At 44.6% G+C, this 25,529-nt stretch overlaps 1 protein-coding gene across 6 annotated transcripts in view; it reads right to left on the reverse strand.

Moving 5' to 3' along the window:
• Window positions 1-9,818: 9,818 nt before the first annotated feature.
• The window catches only part of Brca1 (BRCA1 DNA repair associated), an 84,045-nt gene continuing 68,334 nt past the window's right edge, over window positions 9,819-25,529 (reverse strand). For 5 of the 6 annotated variants that reach the window (XM_070027785.1, XM_070027788.1, XM_070027786.1 and 2 more), the window contains exons 19-23: window positions 21,378-21,458; window positions 16,469-16,523; window positions 12,861-12,934; window positions 12,037-12,097; window positions 9,819-10,738 (exon numbers count right to left, since the gene is read on the reverse strand). In XM_070027785.1, the coding sequence (XP_069883886.1) occupies window positions 10,581-10,738; window positions 12,037-12,097; window positions 12,861-12,934; window positions 16,469-16,523; window positions 21,378-21,458 (429 nt within the window). In that variant the 3' untranslated portion in view covers window positions 9,819-10,580. The remainder of the gene's footprint in view (window positions 10,739-12,036; window positions 12,098-12,860; window positions 12,935-16,468; window positions 16,524-21,377; window positions 21,459-25,529) is intronic. The other variant, XM_070027789.1, reaches the window with a different exon arrangement.

Below are 25,529 nucleotides of genomic sequence, written 5' to 3' on the forward strand. Positions count from 1 at the left end.
TAGTTTTTATGTTGCGATCTTTGACAAGCCCCTGGACCCTAGTTTTATCATCTGTAAAGAGGGGTTAGTACTCTTTAGTGAGGAGAGATAATGGCTATGCTTGTGCTTTGAACTTGCAGAGAGATTATCATAATTATTTCCTAAGTGATGGAAGCGGCAGTCTCTGTCTGCCATGTGTCTAGGCTTGGAGAAGCATCATTGATGGGTAAGGCAAACTGATGTGTTGTCTGGGTTGGGGATTGGTCTGATGAAGTTGTAAGGCTTCATCATAGGTGAAAGAGAATAAAAAAAAGGTAGCTGGATCTGGGCACCGGTGGCTCACACCTGTAATCCTAGCTACTCAGGAGACTGAGATTTGAGGATCATGGTTCAAAACCAACCTGGGCAGCAAAGTCCCTGAGACACTTATCTCCAATTAACCACCAGAAAGCCAGAATGGCGCTGTGGCTGAAGTGGTAGAGTGCTTGTCTTGATCCAAAGAGCTGAGGACAGAACCCAGGCCCAGAGTTCAAGCCCCATGACCACCACCACCAACAACAACAAAAAAAAAAGGAAGCAAGCTGGGTGCTGGAAGCTCATACCTGTAATCCTTGCTACTGGGGAGGCTGAGATCTGAGGATTCCCCACTCAAAGCCAGCCTGGTGCAGGAAAGTCCATGAGACTCTTATCTCCAATTAACCCACAGAAAACAAGAGTGGCGCTATGGTTCAAAATAGCAGAGTACTAGCCTTGAGCAAAAGAGCTCAGGGACAACACCCAAACCCAGAGTTCAAGCCCCATGACCCACAAAAAAAAGAGGGGGGTTTGAAGGTAGGGTTTGGTTGGTAGAATACCAGCCAATGAATGAAAGCATGAAACCGAGTTTTTTTCTTTTGTTTTTGTCAGCTGTGGGTCCTGAACTCTGGGTCTGGGCGCTGTCCCTCAGCTCTTTAGCTCAAGGCTAGCACTCTACCACTTGAGCCACAGTGCCAATTCTGTTTTTTTCTGCTTATGTGGTGCTGAGGAATCGAACCCAGGGCCTCATGCATGCAAGCCAAGCACTCTACCACTGAGCCACCTTCCCAGCCTCTGAGACTGATTTTGAGTCCTGGTCTCAGACCTAAAAAAAAAAAGAGAATCAAAAGAAATATGTAGGGATGAGTTTAGTAAAGGAAAACATAGATGCCTCAGATTTTCTTTTTTTTGCCGGTCATGGGGCCTGAACTCTGGGTCTGGGCGCTGTCCCCCAGCTCTTCAGCTCAAGGCTAGCGCTCTACCACTGGAGCCACAGCGCCACTACCGGCTTTTTCTGTTTATGTGGTGCTGAGGAATCGAACCCAGGGCCTCATGCTTGCAAGGCATGCACTCTACCGCTGAGCTACCTTCCCAGCCCCCTCAGATTTTCTTCTGAGAAAAATAGAGGGATTGAAGGGAGTCAGTATTTCCAGTGTGAGGATGTGGCTGGTTTTCCAAGGATTCTGAAGGTCGGACCAAGCAGCTGGATAAGCCCTTCAATTCATGGAGTCCATTTGGGAATTAATTTAGCAAATACTATGTGTTAGGTTTTTAAAAAGAGGTAGCTGATGGGGCTGGGAAGGTGGCTCAGTGGCAGAGCGCTTGCCTTGCATGCCTGAGGCCCTGGGTTTGATTCCTCAGCACCACATTAGCAAAAAGAAAAAAGCCGGAAGTGGCGCTGTGGCTCAAGTGGTAGAGCGCTAGCCTTGAGCTGAAGAGCTGAGGGACAGTGCCCAGGCCCAGAGTTCAAGACCCACGACCAGACCCAAAAAAATAAAAAATGAAAAAATAAAAAGAGGTAGCTGAGTAATAACAGCACCACGCATGTAGTATTCAGGTAAGGGGTAGGTTTATTCAGTAGACCTGCTGGGACCAGACAAGGTTAGCACTCCACGTGGCTGGGAAAGGCCTAGGAAAGAGAGAGAGCTGGGAATGAGAGAGAGGAAAGAGAGAGAAAAGAACTTGAGAAGAGCTAGACAAGAGCAGAGAGAGAGGTAGCCAAGTAAGAACAGCAGCACTCACCTGGTATTCAGGTAAGGGGTAGGTTTATTCAGTAGACCTGCTGGGACCAGGCAAGGTTGGCACTCCACGTGGCTGGGAAAGTCCTGGGAATGAGAGAGAGCTGGGAAAGAGAGGAAAGAGCTAGAAAAGAGCAGAGAGAATAGAGAGAGAGCAGAGAGAGAGAGAGAGAGAGAGAGAAAAGAACAGAGAGAGGGATCTGGGCCTGGGCTAGGCCTTATTTAGGGTATGGGCGGAGAAAGGTGTGGCCACATCAAATTCAGATGTGACCTCAGCGAATGCAGATGTGACCTCTTCCAGGTGTCCCAGTTGCCTAGGTAACGCAGGTACTGGGTGGAGACTTTGCTGCGAGGAGGGTGGAGTCTGCTGGCCATCCAGAAGCGGACCTCACACTAAGTGCTTCACAAGGTATCAAAGTGGAATGCTACTAAATCACCCATAAGATATAAGCAACTTCTAGTCCTTGAATAAAGTATCATAAATGAAGCAACAAGTTCTAGGGTATTTGTGTGTGTGTGTATTTGTTTGTTTTGGTCTTGGGGCTTGAATTCTGGGCTTGGGTGCTGTTCTTGCGCTCTTCAGCTCAAGGCAAGTGCTCTACCGCTTGAGTCACAGCGCCACTTCCGGTTTTTCTAGTGGTTTATTAGAGATAAGAGTCTCACAGACTTTTCCAGCCCGGGCTGGCTCTGAACCGTGATTCTCAGATCTCAGCCTCCCGATCAGCTAGGATTACAGGCGTGAGCCACCGGCGCCCAGCAATGTGTGTACTTTTATATGCTGATACTAGAGCTTGAACTCAGGTTCTTGAGCTCTCACTTGGTATTTGTTATGGCTGGTCCTCTACCATGTGAGTCATGACTCCCATTTCAGCTTTTTGTTGGAGTCTCTTGTATTTAAACCTTCAGGTAGGGCAGACAGATCAGGACTCAGCCAGTAGAAAATCCAGTCTGAGCAAAATGCATGTGCCCCTTCATGTGGTGGCTTGGGTGACTGAAAGGGTGCCAGGTGTGGTATGGAAAGAATGGGTTTGGGTTTGGGATGCAGGATCCCAAGAGACTAGGTAGCCAGAGGCAGAAAAATGATGGTTAGAGAACCACCTCATCCTGTCTCTGGATCCGGTAGGTGATCCTTGCTGTAATTCCAACAGCTAGAAGTTCTCACCTGGCTTTTTGTGTGTTTAGGGGGGGGGGGTAGTCTTGGACTTGAACTCAAGGCCTGGGCACTGTCTCTGAGCTTCTTTCGCTCAAGACTAGCATTCTGCCACTTAGGCCACAGCACTACTTACAGCTTTTTCTGTGTATGTGGAACTGAGGAATCGAACCCAGGGCTTTGTGCATGCTAGGCAAGCACTCTACCACTAAGCCACATTCCCAGCCCCTTACCTGGCTCTTATGAAATCTCCTAGTTTCCTTTTTATCTGGCCAAATCCTACCTACCTTCTACCATCCAGCTGAGATGCCTCCTCCAGACATCCTCCTATGGTAGGCAAAGTCTGGCTCTAGCACACAGTCCCCAAAGAAACTCGGAATCAGAATTCTGCAAGGGTCTTCTTGCTTGATCCACTAAATAGTAAGCAATTTGAAGGCCAGAAAGAATGGATCTTTTCAACCTCACTTCCATAGACACAAAAACAGAGAAAAATAGAGAAGAGAGGGAGGGAGGGAGGGAAAGAGAGACAGCACCATCATGGATGAGGGCATGCTCTCCCCTCAATCATAATTATTAATATTGCACACTACCTCCTGGAATGTCTCCTCCAATTTGTCTACCCTGCCTGGCTTTGAGCCAGGATCCTAAGATCTCAGCTTCCTGAGTAGCTAGGATTCTAGGCAAGAGTCACTGGCACCCAGTTTTTTCTGTCTAATTTAGTTCTTTCCTGTCTACCCCCTTCTTTTATCCTCCTTAGGTGTCTGCCTGCATCACTCACTCCGGCCGGCTTCCAGTGCTCCCCCTTGGAGCACTGGGTACTTGCTGAGTATGAGCTGCCCAGGCCTTGAGCTCAATCAGTCAATAAAGATAAATTACAAAATCATTTGTTTTATTTGTTCTTGTTACCTTGAGGGCTGAGATTGCCTTGCTGTGGAAAGCCACATTTGCATACCTTTGTGCTGGGGAGTCAAAGGCTGCAGCTGTGGTTTCCCTGCAATTTAAATATTAATAAAACCTCCCAAACGGCTAGCCCCTTTTTTTTTTTTTTTTTAAATCAGTCTGGTCTTTCGGCTCTTAGGTTGCTAATGTAATTTCATCTTCATCCTTTACTTGGTATTTGTTAAAGGGCCATTTTGGAGTTCACTGAAGACAGCTACTGTAATCTTGTAGATAAGAACCACTTAGCAGTCTACAGACTTTTATCTTAACAGGCTCAAGATTCACATCTGCTGGAGGCAAGAGACCACAGGTAATATTTTCTATCTCTTGGCAACCCCTTACACCCAACCAATCTGATTCAGACTTGAGTCCACAGCAGTGTCACGGGCTGATGGGTCCCACCCCAGAGTTTCTAATTAGGTTTGGATGAGGCCCAGGAATGTGTCTACCTAACAAGTTCCTAGGTGTGAAACTTTTGCCCCATCTCCTGAAGGTTTATTTCAAAGGGCCATGCTTTGGGAATGGTCCACTAAGCTGAGTGGTAAACTGCCATATTGTATGGCGCTGATAGCTGATGCTTATAATCCTAGCTACTCATAAGGTTGAGATCTGAGGATCACAATTCAAAGCCAGCCTGGAAACCATAGTCCATGAGACTTTTTTTCCTTGTCAGTTCTGGGGCAAGAACTGTCCCTGAGCTTTTGTTCAAGACTAGTACTCTACCACTTGAGCCACAGTGCTACTTCTGGCTTTTTCTGTTTATGTGGTACTGAGGAATCAAACTCAGGGCTTCATGCATGCTAGACAAGCACTCTAGCACTATAAAATTATGTGTGTACCACTACATCTGTTAAGAATCAACTCCATCTATAGCTCCTTAGTTTATGCTCTCTGCAGAATGCTGGTTCTTATTTTTCTATCTGCGCAGATTTACCTCTGTAATTTTCTTCTTGTTACAAGCAGATTTACAGGCTGTGGGGCGGGTGCTAAACATCACTGAAGTAGGTTACAGATGCCTCTAGCTCAGCCAGCCATTGATAAACCAGCCCCACATTCCCTGGGTAGAAGGCCTCGTTCTCTCTGGTTTCTTTGGGTAGATATGCATTCCCACTCTTCTTAGAGCCTCCTACTTCTGGGGCTGTCCTTATCTGCTCCTTGCAGCTTCACAAGATACATTTTGGGCAGCCTGGCTCCTTCCGCTCCAACCACTCCAACACTGATTCCTTTCTTTTTCTCTCGCATGTTTTTGAGTGGATACTTTGTTGAAGATTCTGGTTGCATTTTTTAGGAGGGAGATAATCTTCTGGGAGCTTTTCTGAGTCCCCTCCCATGCCTGTGTGATAATCCTTTCCAGCTTCTTTGCAGCCTATTTTATGAAATAAGATAAAAGGCAATAGAGGAGGCACTAGTTCCCAGTACTGTTGTGCCCACAGAGGTTAGAGATTGGGAGTACAGGAAAGGGGGAGGAGGACATCTTAGTCAGGTGGTCAATGGAACAAGCAGATGTACTATTATAAGATAGGAGGCTTAAACTAGGCCAAGCATTGAGGCCAGAGCCAGAAGTTGACTTTTGGGGAAAGTTACAAAGAGTTTGAATTAGACAGTGTCTATTTGTTGGAAGACCTTGAGAAACAATTACAGAAGACTTTTAAATGTGTTTAAGTCAAATCTGCTTTCACCCAGGATTCCTGGAAAGACAGGAATGTACTAGAAGGATGTTGCTTTTTCTATTAACCCATTATAGAGACGGGGACAGCAGGCAGAGGCCCTCCCTGCTCATTTCCAAGACCCAGTATCCTGTAGGACAGGATATTGGGGCCAATAGCACTTCTGTTTTGTTTATCTGATGCCTTTACTGCTAACACTGAGTCTTGTCAACTCTCCTGTAGGAAGAGGGAACAGCTCTCTGTCAGGTCCTGGGGGAGATGCTTATAAAGCTGAGGTTGAATTGGAGGGGTTCCCCCCTCTTTTCTGTGTGTGTGTGTGTGTGTGTGTGTGTTAGTACTGGGGCTTGAACTCAGGGTCTGACACTCTTGACTGCCTTTCTTGCCGAGGCTGGCTTGAAACGCTGATCTTTTGATCTCAACTTCCTGAGTAGCTAGGATTACAGGTGTGAGCCACCAATGCCTGGGCTCCATTTTTCAAATGAGATGGTAAATCGCCATTTCATGAGGTTGTGCGGAAGACTGAGATCAAATAATGGCAACTGCTCCATTTTTCCTATTCTTCCATCACTTCTTTCTCCAATATGACAACTTACTGTGAGATGACTTCATTATCTTGGCTGCTCAAAGGAATTCAAAATCTCTGACTAGTGTAAGTACCATGAGATGATGTAGTGTTATCTGTGGATGACGCATGTTAAATAGGAATGGTAGGTAGAATTCTAAAGCTGCTATTCAATCTATTAAATCTAACACTAAATCTACTGAAGATATTCTGACCTGTAACATAAGCAATGGATCTTTTTTTTTGCCGGTTGTGGGGACTGAACTCGAGGCCTGGGCACTGTCCCTCAGCTGTTCAGCCCAAGGCTAGCACTCTACCACTTGAGCCACAGAGCCACTTCTGGCTTTTTCTGCTTATGTGGTACTGAGGAATTGAACCCAGGGCCTCATGCATGCAAGGCAAGCACTCTACCACTGAGCGCCACCTTCCCTGTCCTGAGCAATGGATCTTAAAACAAGATCACCCTGAATTACTTCTGTGGGTGTAACCTAATCCACTTGAGAGTTTTTCTTTTCTTTTTTTTTTTGGGTCCGGTCATGGGGCCTGAACTCTGGGCCTGGGCGCTGTCCCTCAGCTCTTCAGCTCAAGGCTAGCACTCTACCACTTGAGCCACAGCGCCACTTCTGGCTTTTTTTCTTTTTTCTTATGTGGTGCTGAGGAATCGAACCCAGGGCCTCATGCATGCAAGGCAAGCACTCTACCCCTGAGCCACCTTCCCAGCCCCTCACTTGAGTTTCTTAAAAAGGGAATTTGAGTATTATAGTATACACTTTGAATCCCAACACTTGGGAGGAGGGTCACAAGTCTGAGGCCAGCATGGGCTACCTATTGAGATCCTGTCTCAAAAATCACAACCAAGGTTGGGAATGTGGTTTAATGGTAGAGTGCTTGCTTAGCATGCATGCCCTGGGTTCAATTCCTTAGTAACACATAAACAGGAAAAACTGAAAATGGCGCTGTGACTTCAAGTGGTAGAGTGACAGTCTTGAGCAAAAGCAGTTCAGGGACAGTGCTCAGGCTGAGGTCAAGCCCCAGAACTGGCAAAATCAATCAATCAATCAATCAATCAATCAGGCAAGTTATAAAGATATAGTAGAGCTAGGCACAGTGGCTCACACCTGTAACTCTAGCTACTCTGGAGGCTGAGAGGGATCTAAGTTTGAGGCCAGAGGGATGGACTGGGAAGCAGGAGACCCCTGTTAATCAATAGCTGAATGTGGTAGTGTATGCTTGTCATCTTGACTACGGTGGGAAGCTTAAGCTAGAAAGGTTACGATCTTCCTGGGCAAAGAGTAAGAATTTAAAGAACCACTGTAGGGCTGGCTATATTGCTCAGTGGTAGAACCCTGCTTTAGCAAGCGTGGGTCCCAGAGTTCAAACTCCAATATTGCTAAAAAAAGGAGAGCATATATATATATATATATATATATATATATATATATATATATATATATATATATATATATTGTTGTTATTGGTAATAGGGCTTGAACTCAGGGTGCTATCCCTGAGCTCTTCAGTTTGAGGTGAGCACTCTACCACTTGAGCCACAGCACCACTTCCGGTTTTCTCATGGTTAATTGCAGAGAAGAGTCTCACAGACTTTTCTGTTCTGCCCAGGCTGGCTTTGAACCTCGATCCTCAGATCTCAGCCTCTTAAGTAGCTAGGATTACAGGCATGAGCCACCAGCGCCTGGCTGAGAGCAAATATTTTGCCAGGCACAGGAGGCTGAAATCTGAGGATCACAGTTCAAAGCTAGCCTGGGCAGGAAAGTCTTTAAGACTCTAATCTCCAATAAATCACCAGAAAACCAGAAGTGGCTCTGTGGCTCAAGTGGTAGTGCAGTAGAGCAATAGCCTTGAGCTGAAGAGCTAAGGGGCAGTGCCCAGGCCCAGAGTTTAAGCCCCATCACACACACACACACACACACACACACACACACACACACACACACACACTCTCTCTCTCTCTCTCTCTTGCACTGCAGCCACGTGCTATGGCTGATGGTTTAGGCCTGTAATCCCAGCTACTCAGGAGGATGTGAGATCTGGAGGATCATGGTTTGAAGCAAGCCTCAAAGCAAGTTTGTGAGGCTTTCCACTAAAATAACCAACACAGAGATTCAATGTGAAAAAAACCTGAGTAGCCATGGCTGATTTTGAAGATGGAGGCAGGAAGGTAGGAGCTGGACCTCTAGAAGCTGAGTGACTAGTAACTAACGGCCAGCAGGCAAAGATCTCAGGCCTGCAACCTCACAGACAATTCAGACAACATAAATAAACCAGGAAGATCTATCCCCAGTCTTTATAAAAGGACAGATGCCTACTGTCACTTTGATTTTGGCTCTATGAAACTGGAAATAAACTACTTAAGTTATTTGAAACTTAGAACCCCAGAACCTTTAGCATGCTTGGTAAGTGTCCTACCACTGAGCCACACCTTTCACCTATACCAGAGACTTCTTTTTTGGTCAGTCATGGGGCTTCAACTCTGGGTCAGGGTATTGTCCCTGAGCCCTTTCAGCTCAAGGCTAGTGCTCTACTGCTTGAGCCACAGTGCCACTTCTGGTTTTCTGGTGGTTAACTGGAAATAAGAGTCTCATGGACTTTCCTGCGGGGGCTGGCTTTGAACCATGATCCTCAGATCTCAGCCTCCTGAGTAGTTAGGATTACAGCCACTGGCACCTGGCTACCTGAGACTTTTTTCCTCAGTGTTGATTGGACCAGAGCTTTTCACCTGTTAAGTAATTAAACTAGCATTTAGCCTACATTCTCTAGCCACACCTGAGACTTCCAACCCATATAAAGTTAAATACTAAACAGAAGTTGTAAGTCACTAAATCTGTGACCATTTGTAACAGAAGACACAAAAAGTATTTGAGTTGCCTCAGTCAGCCTAGGAGGCACATGTTAATCTCTTTTCTTTTTTTTTGTGCTGGTATTTGAACTCAGGTGTTCACACTCTTGCGTTGCTTTTTTGCTCAAGGCTGGTACTCTACCACTTAAGCCATAGCTCCACTTTCTGCCTTTTACTTTAACCATCTCTTGGATTTGTCTTCCTGGACAAGCTCTGAACCAGGATCCTGCGATCTCAGTTTCCTGACTAGCTAGGATTAAAGGTGCCTTGTAGCTGATTCTGTTCTCTCTGCTATTTTGTGGCTAAGGGAGCCGAGATAAGGGAGATAAGGGAGTGTGATAGAAGACTCAGAAAGTCAGCAGATGGGTTTCAAGATGGGTCACTCTTGGTGGCAATATTTGCTACCAAGTTCACTTGCAGTGTTCATAGCAAGACATTTACAAAACACATTTTATGCAATCAAGTCTTCCCTGCCCTTGTACTCTGTGGGCTAGGGAAGACCTAGGTCTTCCAACAGTTACAACAGTCTTAGATAATGTGTTTATGAAAAACATGTTCTCTTCCTGTAGCAAGCAGAATTATTTATGAAGTGGTACCTCTCAGAAATAGGCAGCAAAAGGGGGAAAAATTACTTCAAAGAAAGCAACAGCACCTTTCCTGGTGGCATCTGTCACTTTACAAACATGAAATATTCATATTAGAGATCCTATACCAGAACCACAACAATAAAAATTAGTCACTAATGGGGAATTAGCAGACTCTTTGGACACATTTTTTTGAAAATATTCTGCAAATCAGAAATTAGTCCAGTGACTAAGTGCAGATGGTTGGAGATCTTTAGCTAATCCTCAAGTTCCTTATTCATATTCATCATCTGCCCCCAAACCTCCTCCCCAAGTCTGAACCCAACATTTGACAGCTGTCTAAGGACCATTCTTATTTTTCTGAGTGTGGTGCTGGGCATAGAACTTAGGGCCTTGCAGACTGTTCTGATGTTAAGTCAAATCACAGGTCTCAAGCATGCTCCTTCCATGGAAAGGTCTGTACACAGGATTTTAGAGAAACCAGTTTAGGTATTCTTCTGAGGCTGAGCCACCTGTGCTGCTAGCTCTAGTACCAGGAATAAATAATGAGTCAGCACCTTGTTCAATTGGTAGGGTTTAAATGATTTTACATTGTTAGGTGAAAGATTGCCACAATTCTGTGCTCATGGCAATTTTCAAAGGAAAACTTGAAATTGAAAATCTTGAAGGGGCCCTCACATAAACAGAAGTGCCCTCCTGTCCCCAGGCCAGGTCTATGTACATAAAACATTTAGTAAGCAGGACTATGGAAGGATTCAGTAGTAAGAGGCAGTCTCCGGGTTGGAAAAGGCCATTTCTTAAGTTCATCCTTAGGGCCCTGTGGTTTTGATCTGTGGCTGGCTGCCATCTTCACTGTAGGGGATTTGTGTTATCAGGTAGGTGCCCAAATCCTGGCGCTTGTAGAGGGCCACACTGTCCAATACCCACTCCCGGGTCACCACGGATGCTTCACACAACTGACTGATGGCTGGCGACAGAACACAAGCAGAAATTAGTGTCAACGCATTCTTCCCGGCCAGACTCTTAATAAATCTACTCCTTCAACCTGATTATATAAGTTCTTAGGGTCAGGTAAGAGTCAAATTGTTTCTCTTAAGCAACGCTTCAGGATATAAGTGAGACCTTACTCAGAAGTCTGATGAATGATTGTTGGTAGAAAGTCCAGCTATCGACTACTGTATTACCATGAACTTTAGAGGAAAAGCCACCAGAGAGCAAAACAACACTGCATTTTAGTGATGTGCAAAAATACCTTCAGAACTAAACAATATAATGAGCACAATCACATTTGTGTAAAATACACATGTATACATATGTATATACATGTACTTATACTTGGAAAGTTTTTATAAGGTCATCTCCAATGGTGGATTACTATTTGTTTTTGTGCTAGAGTACATTTTCTGTGATGAATATTCATATTTAAACCACCCACCATTGAAAATGTTCATGCATTATTATTATTGCTTTTCAGTATTTTGGGCCTTATGCTTTCTAGGAAGGTGTTCTACCACTTGAGCCAAGTATCTAGACCTTTTTGCTTTTGTTATTTTTTGAACAGGGTCTCACATTTATGCTCAGGCAGGCTTGGACCACAGTCCTCTTTATTTATTTATTTATTTATCTTTTTTGTTGTTGGTCATGTGGCTTGAACTCAGGGTTTAGCGCTGTCCCTGAGCTCTTTTGCTCAGGGCTAGTACTCTACCACTTTGAGCCATAGCATAACTTCCTTGGTTTTTTTTTTTTTTTTTTTGGTTGGTCATGGGGCTTGAATTCTGGGTCTGCGTGCTATCCCTGAACTCCTCAGCTCAAGGCAAGTGCTCTACCACTTGAGCCACAGAGCCACTTCGAGTTTTCTGGTGATTAATTGGAGATAAGAGTTTCAGGGGCTTTCCTGCCCAAGCTGGCTTTGAATGACAATTCACCTCAGATTTTAGCCTCCTGAATAGCTAGGATTATGGGCATGAGCCACTGGCACAGGCTTCTATGAGACTTATCATCAACCAAATAGCAAAAAGGCCAGAAGTGGACCAGGTGCTAATAAGTTCAAACCCTATGACCAACAACAACAAAAAGTCTCATGGACTTTTCTGCTTTGCAGGCTTTGAATGTGATGTTCCAGGTCTCAGCCACCTGAATATCTAGGATGAAACACCAATATTCAGCATATCATTATTACTTTTATAATATAAAACAACAACAAAATGTTTGAATCAAACCCACCCAAAAGGACCCCATATGACATTGGTACATGGGGGAACTTACCCTGGAAGCTACTGTCTTCTGTCCAGGCATCTGGCTGTATGACCACAATTAGGGGAGAGCGCTGCAACCCCAAGGAGAGAATATTGAGGAGGTCAGATTGGGGCTTTTGGAACAGTCTCTTTACTATTTCTTGTTTGCTGAAGCTGACTATGCTCAGGGTAGCCAGACAGGGGGGGAAGAGCACATGGCAAAAACAATTAGAGGGTAAAGGCCTCCCCTCAGTACAGTAAATACCACAGCTCCTAAGTCCCTAGCCCATTCAGATGAGTCTTCTGTTAGGAAAGACTTTTTTTTTTTTGGCAAGTTGTGGGGCTTGAACTCAGGGCCTGGGCACTGTCCCTCAGCTTCTTTTGCTCAAGGCTAACACTCTACCACTTGAACCACAACACCATTTCCGGCTCTTTCTGTTTACGTGGTACTGAGGAATCGAATCCAGGGCTTCATGCATGCTAGGCAAGCACTTTATCACTAAACTACATTCCCATCCCAGGAAAGAATTATTTTTTGGTTGGTCGTAGGTCTTGAACTCTGGGCTTGGGCGCTGTCCCTTAGCTCTTCAGCTCAAGGCTAGCACTCTCCCACTTGAGCCACAGTGCCACTTCCTGTTTGCTGGTTGTTAACTGGAGATAAGAGTGTCATGGACTTTCTTGCGCAGGCTGGCTTTGAACCATGATCCTCAGATCTCAGCCTCCTGAGTAGCTAGGATTACAGGGGTGAGCCACCGACACTCGGCTAGGAAAGACTCTTTGAGGCTATACTCCACACCTGCTCAACTGCAGAAGAGAATATGTGTCCGTTTCTATGATAGGGCCCCAAACACTTACTGTGCCCACGGTGATTGATGAAAGCTCCTTTACTACTGAGGCCCCACACAGCTGCAGTACCCACTCCAGTTGATCTACATACGACAATCAGATCCTAAATCATTTCAGTGATCCACATATATAACCTGCTCCCTCCTCCACTGCCTCCCCAAAGGAAGTCTACAACTGGATTACTCAGTGGGTGAGCTCTTGTCTCCCAGCTCCAAAGGACAGAAAAGCCTTAACATTAGTATGCATTCGAAATCAATTTGCCACAGTTATTCTGGTTATCAGTCTCCATATGCCATGGTAGATAAGGTTCCATAGACTCTCAAATAAAACAGTTAGGAAGAAAAAAAAAAAAACCCTCCAAGATCTAATTTCCATTAATTTGCTAAATTGCTAGATAAGATATTGTGTGAAAAAATACTCACCACTCCCCACCGTTTTTCTTCCCTCCCTTCATTCTAAGACTGTGTTGGTAATTGATAATCACAACCACAGAGAGCACCATACTTGGTGTAATTACTGTAAATGTCAAGAGACTGAGGGAAGATAATTGATCCAGTGCAAAAATACATGTCACCCTGGTCAGGGACTCAGCATGTCAGCAGGAAAGGCCACATGCTGAGCTGGAGCCATATATTCTGGGAAATAAAAAAAATTAAGATTGTAGAGATATTCCACCTGTACGTGGAGAGTCAACAGAACTGACCTATGGGTATCTTCTGAGCTCCTGTGGAGACCCCTGGGGATCCAAACAGATGTTGCTCTCTGAAAAGCTCATTTCTGGGAATTTTTGAGTTGCTCTACATTAAAATGAGGTTTACTAAGTTACTTCTCCAGAAATGCTAACTGTTAGAGACCCTTGTTTTCACTTTGACAAAGTATATTAAAAAAAAAGAAATCCTCAAATAGCACTTGAAGATTTCATAAAAACCAATCAATAACCAGTCAAGAAGAAGACAACAAAATACATTGCCAGGATCTTTTGCTTCTGCTCCTCTGCTTGTGACCAGATACTGAAGCCTTCCTCTCCAAAATGAAACTGGAGTCCCTGGGGTAGAAGTGGACTCCAGGAAGCATAGGTAGTTTAAGCCTTTGTTTTGAAAAGAAACTTAATTTATACATGCAAGAGGGAGGCCCTTGGTGCTGCACAACCTCAGAGTCCAGTCCTATAGCAGTCTAACTGCAACATCTTATTCAATGTCAAATTTAATTAGAAATTGTTCATCAAGTGTGTTCCTCTGCTCAGGGCCTGTGTGTGGCCTCAGACCCACAAGGCTTAGGAGCTGCAGTGCTCTCTTCTCTATATTAAACCAATGTTTAGGAAGAGCAGAACTTTTTCTGGACATTTATATATCCCACATATTTTCTCCCTTATTCTGGTTTCCTGTCTTAGTCCAAATGGGCAATAACAGCAGCTCTGCCCTTATTTGAGTACAAAATACACTGCCCTGAATCTTAGCCCTTTTTCTTCCTTTTTTTTTTTGTGCTTTTTTTTTGGGGGTGGGGACTTGAATTCTGGGTTTCTGCTCTCATTTGACTTTGACTTTTTAAATTTTTTTTTGGGTCCGGTCGTGGGGCCTGAGCTCTGGGCCTGGGCGCTGTCCCTCAACTCTTCAGCTCAAGGCTAGCACTCTACCACTTGAGCCACAGTGCCACTTCTGGCTTTTGCCTTTTTGCTTATGTGGGGCTGAGGAATCGAACCCAGGGCCTCAGGCATGCAAGGCAAGCGCTCTACCACTGAGCCACCTTCCCAGGCTCAAGGCTGGTGTTCTACCACTTGAACAATAACTTCCCTTCTGGCTTTTGGCTAATTAATTGGAGATAAAGAGTTTCACAGATTTTTCAAAGCCTAGGCTGGCTTTGAAAGTCCATCCTTAGGGGCTGGGAAGGTGGCTCAGTGGTAGAGCGCTTGCCTTGCATGCATGAGGCCCTGGGTTCGATTCCTTAGCACCACATAAGCAAAAAGAAAAAAGCAGGAAGTGGCGCTATGGCTCAAGTTGTAGAGTGCTAGCCTGGAGCTGAAGAGCTGAGGGACAGTGCCCAGGCCCAGAGTTCAGGCCCCACGACCAGACCCCAAAAAAAAAAAAAAAGACAGTCCATCCTTAGATGTTTCCTGAATAGTTACGTTTATACCAGCACTCAGGCTCTGAATCCTAACTCTTCACTAAACTCATCATGCACTTTGAAAGAGACTTAGTTTTTTTTTTTTTTTTTTTTGTCGGTTGTGGGTCTTGAACTCTGGGCTTGGGGGCACTGTCCCTCAGCTCTTCAGTTTAAAGGTGAGCACTCTGCCATTTGAATCACAACACCACTTCTGTTTTTTTGGTGGCTAATTGGAGGTAAGAGTCTCATGGATGTTCCTGCTGAGGCTAACTTTGAATGGTGATCCTCAGATTTCAGCCTCCTGAGTAGCTAGTGTTATATTATCCCTACCTTTGGTCCTCAGCTCCACCCAGACTTAAGGTCCTCCTTGCCCTAGAGTTCCCACCTTACAGTTGGCCACTCCCTCTCCACCCAGGTCCACCTGTTGTTCATGCATTTTACCTCACTTCCCAGAGACTGACCATGCCTTGGATGGGGACAGATGCCATGTGCTCCCACTCCAGGGGAGATATGGCCCCTCTAATAAACCTTATAATAATGTTTCTTCTGCGTCTGCTTGCCTCTGTGTGGTCCCCTGGGAGGGTCTTGAAGGATCCTTTCAGCTAGGATTACAGGTGTGAGCCACCGGTGCCTGACTCTAGTTCTTTGTTTTTGGTCATGGGATGATATTTAGGTGTCAAGTGGTTTGGAGGGTGGTCGATTAATAGAATAGGCTCTACAATATCTCAGCAATCTCAGGGACCTCCATAGGGTGACCCTGTCTACATCACCACTATGTTAAGAGGCTGGTGTTGCCTCCATGTTTATTGCAGCACTGTTCGCAATAGCTAGGATATGGAAACAACCTAGATGCCCCACCACAGATGAATGGATCCAAAAATTGTGGTATCTATACACAATGGAATATTATGCAGCCATTAGAAATGACAAAATAATGGCATTTGCAGGGAAATGGATGGAGCTAGAAGGAATCATGTTGAGCGAGGTAAGCCAAGAACGAAGAGACAAACAGTACATGGTCTCCCTGATAAGTGGATGATAAATCCAAAATGTTAGGTGATATGACAAAACTAACAGGACTTAAGAAACAAAGAACTCCCACTCATCTGGTTGAACCACTACCAAATATCCCCATGCTGCTGATCACATATATGGTATATAACATGTGAGCACCGTTATATATTACAGACTGTGATAGACAATTTGCTCCAGGAAAGCTAGAATGAACTTGTGACTTTAAACGAGCATCATTATTCCACAATACTGTGAATTACCGGAAATTAAGTAATCACTTAATCACAATCAAAAAAAAAAAAAAAAAAAAGAACCTTGGGGAAGGGAGGGAGGGAGGGGATGGTAGGGGGAAAACAATGGAGGGGGTAACAATGTTCAAGAGGAAGTGTACTCATTACCTCACTCATGTAACTGTAACCCTCTGTATAGTATCTTTACAATAAAAAAATTAAAAAAAAAAAAGAGGCTGGTGTTGGAACTTTGCAGTTCTTCCAGGCACTTACCTATGGCCATGTTGGTAAAGGGCCCATAGCAACAGATTTCTAGGCCTGTGAAAAGCTGCAAGAGAGAGAGAGAGCATGATAGGGGATGGAGAAAAACACAGTCACAACTGAGAATGGGCATTTACATGAAAATATGGAGTCTTGCTGCAATCAAGTGGCTCAGGTTTGTAATCCTAGCTGCTTAGGAGGCTAAGATCTGAGGAATGAGGTTTAAAGTCAGCTTAGCAGAAAAATTAGCACAACTTTCTAAGCCATCAGCAAAATGCTGCAACTGGAGAAGAGGCTTTAGAGGAAAGGCTCAAGTAGTCGAGTACCAGTTGTGAGCAAGTGCAACCACCAAGTGAGAGTGTAAGGCCCCAAGTTCAAGCCCAGGTACTAGCAAAAAAAGCAACAAAACACACTCCTAAAAAAGGAACAACTTTTCTTTACCAGCTGACAACTGCTACTTCCCAGAAACAATCAGTCCAATGTCCAGAACACTGACAGATTTAAGACTTCCTTCTGCTGTGCCTCCAGAGTACTGACATTAGTTTTGTGCCATCACATTGGATGAGAAGGCTGTTTTTCTTGTGCTAGTACTGAGGTTTGAACTCAGAGCCTCAAACTCATTTGGCTTTTTTGCTTGCTCATAGCTGGTGCTCTACCATTTGAACTATACCTCCAGTTTCAGCTGTTTGCTGACTTACTGGAGATAAGAGTCTCATGTATGACCTTTGCAGGTCTCTCTTGTTAGAGAGGCCTTTCTTTATGTTTAATAAAAGGCTTAGATGGCAAGAAATTCAAAGCTAGTGGTTTGTTTATTCAGACCGGTACTTCAATACTATGATCCCAATAAGCATAGCAGTCTGTTTATTCTATGTGTACATGCTCCTTTTGTCTTTCTTTTACACTGCTCTGATAATAGCCACTGAATTTTTTTGTTTGTTTGTGGTACTAAGATTTGAGCTCAGGGCTTCATGCTCATTAGGTAGGTGCTTTCCTGTTGGATCCACATCTCCAACCCCTTTTGCTCTTGTTAATTAATTAATTGTTGGTTTGGGGGCTTGTAACTCGGGGCCTCAAGTTTTCTTGGTTTGTTTGCTTGCTCAGCTGGTGTTGTAGTGGTCATGTTATCAGGAAAACAGTCAATCAGGGTATTTTGATCTACAGCACTTGCATATGGCAGGATAAGCTGCTAAACCAAATGGGGACTGGAGCCAACAGAAGAATGAGGAAGTAAGAACAAGAGAATAAGGAAAGAAGGGCAGTGAATCTTTCCTATTACGTTTACTTATGCTGGCTTGCCTGAATTCATTTCTTGCCAGAAGTGAGGACTTGAGGTCAATTTCAGTGCCCTGTACTTCCCATAGCAGTACTTCAGCTATATATATATATATTTGCCAGTCCTGGGACTTGAACTTAGGGCCTGGGCACTGTCCCCAAGCTTCTTTTTGTTCAAGGCTAGTATTCTACCACTTGAGCCATAGCACCACTTCCGGCTTTTTTGTTTTTGTGGTAGTGAGGAATGGTACCCAGGGCTTCATGCATGCTAGGCAAGCACTCTACCACTAAGACACATTCCCAGCCCATCTATACTTTAGGTTGGTTATTTTAGAGACAGTCTCATGAACTTTTCTTTTTTTTTTTTTTTTTGGGTCCGGTCGTGGGGCCTGAACTCTGGGCCTGAGCGCTGTCCCTCAGCTCTTCAGCTCAAGGCTAGTGCTCTATCACTTGAGCTATAACGCCACTTCCGGCTTTTTTCTTTTTGCTCATGTGGTGCTGAGGAATCAAACCCAGGGCCTCAGGCATGCAAGGCAAGCGCTCTACCACTGAGCCACCTTCCCAGCCCCAAGTCTCATGAACTTTTCTGCCCAGGCTGGCTATGAACCTTGTTCCTCAGATCTCTGCCTCCTGAATAATAGGATTATAGACATGAGCCACTGTACCTGGTCACAGCCAGGCAGTTTTTAATCTATAATGAAGCCTGGTTCTGCCTCTCCTCACCCAGCTGGTCTGACTGCCTGGTTTCCTGAAGACATAGATCACATTGTATCTCCTAGGGGAATTTCCATTTACAGTGCTCTACAGCACTGCTCAAAGACTTTCTGTTACACTGGAACTGCTCTGTACCTGCTCTAGTAGGCTATCTAGGAGTCATACGTGATTACTGGTCACTTGAAATGTTGGGGTAAGGTACTGAACTTCATATTTTATTTTATTTATTTTTTTGGGTCTGGTCGTGGGGCCTGAACTCTGGGCCTGGGGGCTGTCCCTCAGCTCTTCAGCTCAAGGCTAGTGCTCTACCACTTGAGCCAGAGTACCACTTCTGGCTTTTTGCCCCCTGGTTATGTGGTGCTGAAAAATCGAATCCAGGGTGGGCCTCATGCACGCAAGGCAAGTGCTCTACCACTGAGCCACCTTCCCAGCCCCTGAACTTCATATTTTAATTAAAATCTAAATAGTACCACCTGGCTGGTGATAACTGAGTTGGACGACACAAATTTTCACATCCTGGTACAGGTTGTTAAGAAAGGACTCAGGTATCATGCAAAAGAAAGCTTAGCCAGGTGTCAGTGGCTCATGACTATGATTCTAGCTACTCATGAGTCTGAGATCTGAGCATTATGGTTTGAGGCCAGCCTGGGCAGGAAAGTTTGTGAGCCTATTTCCAATCAATCATCAAAAAGCTAGAAATAGCCGGGCGCTGGTGGCTCACGCCTGTAATCCTAGCTACTCAGGAGGCTGAGATCTGAGGATCGCGATTCAAAGCCAGCCCGGGCAGGAGAGACCGTGAGACTCTTATCTCCAATAAACCACCAGAAAACCGGAAGTGGTGCTGTAGCTCAAGTGGTAGAGCGCTCGCCTTGAGCTGAAGAGCTGAGGGACAACGCCCAGGCCCAGAGTTCAAGCCCCACGACCGACAAAAAAAAAAAAAAAAAAAAGCTAGAAATAGAGCTATGGGTCAAGTGGTAGACTGCTAGCCTTGAGCAAAAAAGCCAAAGGATAGCATCCAGGCTCTAAGTTCAAGCACCAGTACCAGAACAAAAAAACAATAACAAAACCCTTAAATTTGTGCCACAGGGACAAACCCCCTTTTTACTTATATTCCACTAAGAAGAGAGGCTGGAGGTATGGCTCAGGTGGAAAAGCACCAGCCTGTGAGCAAAAGTGTCAGACCCTGAGTTCAAGTCCCAAACCCAGAGGGAGGGAGCTAGAAGAACCTTCACTCCACTAACAGGAAACCGGGCTAGGCCTAGAGTTTACCTGGTGTCAAAGAAATTAATATAGGAAAATTAGGAAGCTGAAAACACACATGTGTCTTCTTTCCCCCAAAGAGGAAAAAGGACAGTAGAATAAGTCCCTCCACCCCTCTTTTTGGGCTAGTCCTGGGGCTTGAACTAAGGAATGGGCACTATTCCTGAGTGTTTTTGCTCAAAGCTAATGCTCTACCACTTGGAGCCACAGTGCCATTTCCGGCTTTTTTGGCAGTTAATTGGAGATAAGAGTCTCACAAACTTTCCTGCCCAGCTGGCTTTGAACTGTGATCCTCAGATCTCAACCTCCTGAGTAGCTAGGATTACAGGAGTGAGTCACTGATGCCTGGCAAGTCTTTGTCTTTTAAGTGACAGTTTCTACCTGTGCTGTTCTCCCTATCTTTATGAACAAAATGCATCTCCAACTTATTGACAGGCCTAGACACATATAAAGCAAAGTTCTCCCCAGGCAGCCAGTAGAAGCCAAATGCTGCCACATGTAAAGTACAAAAGATCAGGAATTTGTATTTCCAGGCTGACACTCACTGATGAGAATGTCTAGTTAAGAGATAAGAAATATGAAGCTTCACCTGTATAAATACATTGCTCTTTTACATGAAAATTCTATGGTGACATTTAGTATCTTCAGAATGTCATTTCTTTGACTAGGCACTTTCTATCATTGCTACGCTGAATGCAAGATTTCCTTCAAGGAAGGAGGGATGTGGTACTGATTCTGTCTGGCATCCAGCGGGGTAAAAACAAATGGCTGGCTCCCCCTGGGTGAAGGCAGGAGCTGAAATAGGACAAACAGCTTTTCTTAGCATGTGGGACAGTTACTCCATAGGCTCAGAGGGTGAGGACAGACAGACCCCAAGGGTTCCAAATTCAGCCTCCAATAGCAGCTTTCCAGAAAAAACCACCGGTACTGACTCCCTGGCAAGTTGCCATAGGGGAACAGAAAGTGCTTCTTAATGGGGCTGGGAAGGTGGCTCAATGGTAGAGTGCTTGCCTTGCATGCATGAGGCCTTGGGTTCGATTCCTCAGAACCACATAAGCAGAAGTGGCGCTGTAGCTCAAATGGTAGAGTGCTAGCCTTGAGCTGAAGAGAGGGACAGCGCCCAGGCCCAGAGTTCAGATCCCATGACCGACAAAAAAAAAAAAAAAGTGCTTCTTAATATTCCGAAATGCCTAGTGGTGTGCATTTGAAGGAGGAAGAAAAGCAGATGGGCAACACAAGCACTTAACCAGCAACCTGAGAAAGCAGCTAAGCCCAGGCCCGACAGGCAGGGATGAGATCTCCCTGGGACAACATAGTTCTAGCTCCATCATCTGCTACAATATGATTTGGCCAAAGTTACTTCGGCCATCCTAGCAAGTCATTACTTGCTCTGTTTAAATCCTAGCTCTGCCCCTTATCAGAGATTTGAACCCTTGACTAGATCCAAATTACACAACCACTCTACATTCTCTTACTGGGAAAGCACAAATACTTATTTGCCTTGTTGTCTGGGAGGCCTAAAGCATCCCCTATGAAAGTGCCAGGCCAGTGCTCCAGCAGCATGCATTTACCAGATGAGGATCATCTCCAAGGCAGCTGCAGGCAGAGCCAGAGGCAGGGATTGGGGGAGTGGGAGGGGCTCTGTCAATCTTGGGAAGGCACTCAAGGGCTTTACCTTCTCCTGTGATTCCCTCGCTCTCTTTGGTCCTTGGTGGTTTCTTCCATTGATCACATCACCTCTGACTTCAAAATCATGCTGAAAGAAACCAAATGCAAACCACTGGATTAGAGAAAGAGAGGCTCTCCTTCTGTGGAAGCAAAGTAGACACTTGTATTTCAGAGATTCGGAATCACCAGGTTTGATAAAAAAAAAAAAAAAGTGGGCTGGGAAGGTGGCTCAGTGGTAGAGCTCTTGCCTTGCAAGCCAGAGGCCCTGGGTTCGATTCCTCAGCACCACATAAGCAAAAAGAAAAAAGCCGGAAGTGGCGCTGTGGCTCAAGTGGTAGAGCTCTAGCCTTGAGCTGAAGAGCTGAGGGACAGCGCCCAGGCCCAGAGTTCAGGCCCCACGACCGGACCCCCCCCCAAAAAAAAGCAATGGATAAAATGACTATTTTGGGGGTACAAGGATCATAGCTGCTAAAAAATCAATTCATTGCTTCAAGTGTTGGTATGTAAAAATTAGAAAGTAGCTTTTCACCTCACGGGGACTTAATGTACTTTAATTTTCAACATCTCTCTCCCCTCAAAAGATTCACTTAGCATTTAAACTGCTAATATTGTCCTGTTTCAAAGATAACTGGACAATTTCCGATCCTTTAAATCTCAAATCAACTGTACATTACCATCTAAACAAATATGGACTTTTCAGTTTTCCACTGAGAGATTTGTATAGTTAACGAGGCCAAAATATAACAGTCAGTGGCTCATGCCTGTAATCCTAGCTCCTTAGGAGGGTGGGATTTGAGGATCCTAGTTCAAAGCCAGCTCAGGCAGCAAAGTTTAAGACTCTTTATCTCCAATCCACTAACAAAGTGTTAGAAGTGCAGCTGTGGCTCAAGTCTTGAGCAAAAAGAGGTCAAGGACAGTGCCCAGGCCCTGAGTCCAAGCCCAAGAACTAGCACCAAAAGAAAGAAAGAAAAAAAAGAGTACTATGAAGGAAAATAAAGGAAAGAGTATAACCAGAGGCTATTCCTAAGGGAAAGAACACATGATATTTCCTAGTCATGTGACTGAGAAGCCTAGTGATGAATTTTTGTCATTTGAAGATGACTTTCATATTTAGACTTCATTGCACCTCAGCTTCTTATGTGTTCCACTGACTACTTAAGTCTCTCATCTCTCTTTTCAGATAGCTTACATACATCTCAAAATTGATTTATCTACTTGTTTTTTTTGATGGGGGGAACAAACTGGAGTTTGAACTCAGGGTCTAGGTGCTGTCCCTGAGCTGCTTCTGCTTAAGGCTAGTACTCTAGCTCTTGAGCCACAGCTCCATTTCCAGCTTTTTTTGGTAGCTTATTGGAGATAAGAGTCTCCTGAAGGCCGGTGCTGGTGGCTCCCACCTGTAGTCCTAGCTATTCAGGAGGCTGAGATCTGAAGTGGCGATGTGGCTTAAGTGGTAGGGCGCTTGCCTTGAGCTGAAGAACGAGCACACACACACACCCCTCTCACGAACACACACACACACACACCCCTCACGAACACACACACACACACACACACACCCCTCTCACGAACACACACACACACACACACACACACACACACACGCACGCACACACACACACACACCCTCTCACGAACTTTTGCCTTGAGTAGCTAGGATTATAGGTGTGAGCTACCAGTGCTGGCAGGGCTTTGCACTCTTGCTTGGCTTTTTCTACTCAAGGCTGGCATGTGAGCCATTGCTCTACTTCTGGCTTTTTGCTAGTTAATTTGACATAGAGTCTCATGAGTTTTCCTGATTGGGCTGGCTTTGAACCTCAATCATTAGATCTCAGCCTCTTGAGTAGCTAGGATTACAAGTGTGAGCCTGGCTTCTCACCTAATTAGTTTTTTGGGTTTTTTTTGGTGGTCTTGAAGGCTGAATTCAGGGTTCTATATGTGTGAGGCAAACTGCTGTTGAGTTACATTCCCAGACTCCTCATGTAGCCAGTCTGTTACTTAGGCCCCAATCCAAGAACTCCTTGATTTCCTTCTTTATTCTCCAAGTTTAATTCACTATCAAGTGCTATCTCCATAAAGATGCCAAACCCACATTTGTTTTTAAAGCCATCTGCCTGTTTTCCAATTATGCTAAGAATAAAATTTGAATTCCTTGCTATGGATTAGCATCAACTCTTATCTAGACCTTTTCTGTGACCTCTTAATTGTCCAATTGTCCTTCCCTTCAGTTTTCAAGGGCAATTATTTATCACTTAGTTCTTAGCTCAACCTTGTTTTTTTTTTGGTCAGTTGTGGGGCTTGAACTCTGGGCCGGGGCGCCTTCCCTCAGCTCTTTAGCTCAAGGCTAGCACTCTACCACTTAAGCCACAGCACCACTCTTAGCTCAACCTTTTCTAATAGGCATCCTTAATGGAGGCAGTCAACCTTTATCCCTGACAACTGCCAGTCTGTTTTATTCCCCCCCCCCCCAAGATAGAATCTTTTTTTTTTTTTTTTTTTTTTGAGTCCGGTTGTGGGGCCTGAACTCTGGGCCTGGGCACTGTCCCTCAGCTCTTCAGCTCAAGGCTAGTGCTCTACCACTTGAGTCACAGCGCCACTTCCGGCTTTTTTTTCTTTTTGCTTATGTGGTGCTGAGGAATCGAACCCAGGGCCTCAGGCATGCAAGGCAAGCGCTCTACCACTGAGCCACCTTCCCAGCCCCTCAAGATAGAATCTTAAAAAAAAAAAAAATCCTGAGTACTGGGCTTACAGGTCTGTACCATCATACCTGGCTAATCTGTCCTTCTTAGTCTTTTGTTTTGTTTTGTTTTTGGGCAGTCCTAGGGCTTGAACTCCGGGCCTGGGTACTATCCCTAGTCTCATTTTGCTCAAGGCTAGCACTCTACCATTTGAACCACAGGACTACTTCCAGCTTTCTCTGTGATTAATTAGAGATAAGAGTCTAATGGACTTTGCTATCTGGGCTGGCTTCAAACTTCAGCCCTCAGATCTCAGCCTCCTGAGTAGCTAGGATTAGAGGTGTGAGCCATCAGCACCCGGCTTTTCTTACCCTTTTACTGGTACCTTAAATTCATCTCTATTTATTGCATATTTTCCTCCATTAAGATGAATTATTCCAGAGAGGGATTTAGCCAGTCTTTGTTTTCTTCTTGGTGATGGGGCTTGAACTCAAGAGTCAGGGCACTGTGTCTAGGCTTTTGTGCTCAAAGTTAGTGCTCTACCACTCTGGGGTACAGCTCCACTTCTGGTTTTCTGGTGGCTAATTGGATGTAAGAGTCTCACGAACTTTCCCACCTGGGCTTTGAACCACGATCCTCAGATCTCAGCTTCCAGAGTAGCTAGGATTACAGGCATGAGCCATCAGTACCTAGCTTAGTCTTATTTACTGTAAAATTCTAAATATGTGACACATAGTAGGCTCCTGATAGTCACTGAATAAAGATAAAAAAATGTTATTTAATTAGTTATGAACATATTGAGTAGTGCATAATAGTTTAAAGCAGCTTCCACTAATTTTATTGTGCCTGATCTACTGTCACCAGCAGTTCTTGTCTGTTCTAAAATTATTCTCCCACCTACACTCTACCTTATTTACCTCTCACTGTTCTCAGTATCATAGGAGCAACATCTCTTTGAAAATCTGATTTCTAAGCAGCACATTTGCATATTAATTTAAGTATTTTTCTTTAACATTTAACAGCCAATTTTCTGCAGGGCTTCATGCATGCTAGGCAAGCACTTTACCATTAAGCCATATTCCTAGCCCCAAACTCCAAATATGGTCTTTTTTTTTTTTTTTTTGGTTCCAGTCCTGGGGCTTGAACTCAGGGTCTAAATGCTGTCCCTGAGTTTTCTTGCTCAAGTCTCTACCACTTGAGTCACAGTACTACTTGCCAGCTTTTTTAGTGTTTAATTGGAGAGAAGAGTCTCACAGATGCTCCTGCCAGGGCTAGCTTTGAACTTAAAGCCTCGGATATACTCATGCAGGATTCAGAGGGTCCTATTTCTTGTCCCTATTAATCTTTATTTTTATAAATTCCTTTCCCTTCCCCTCCAAAGCTATTTCTTTTGGAATATAAAACAAATGAATGAAAAAACAAAAATTACTGGTCAAAGTCAGGCATGGTGGTACACACCTGTAATCCTAGCACTCAGGAGGCTG

This window comes from Dipodomys merriami, unplaced genomic scaffold, assembly GCF_024711535.1.
Source record: "Dipodomys merriami isolate MVZ:Mamm:240054 unplaced genomic scaffold, mDipMer1.0.p SCAF_19, whole genome shotgun sequence".
Taxonomy (NCBI): Eukaryota; Metazoa; Chordata; class Mammalia; order Rodentia; family Heteromyidae; genus Dipodomys; species Dipodomys merriami.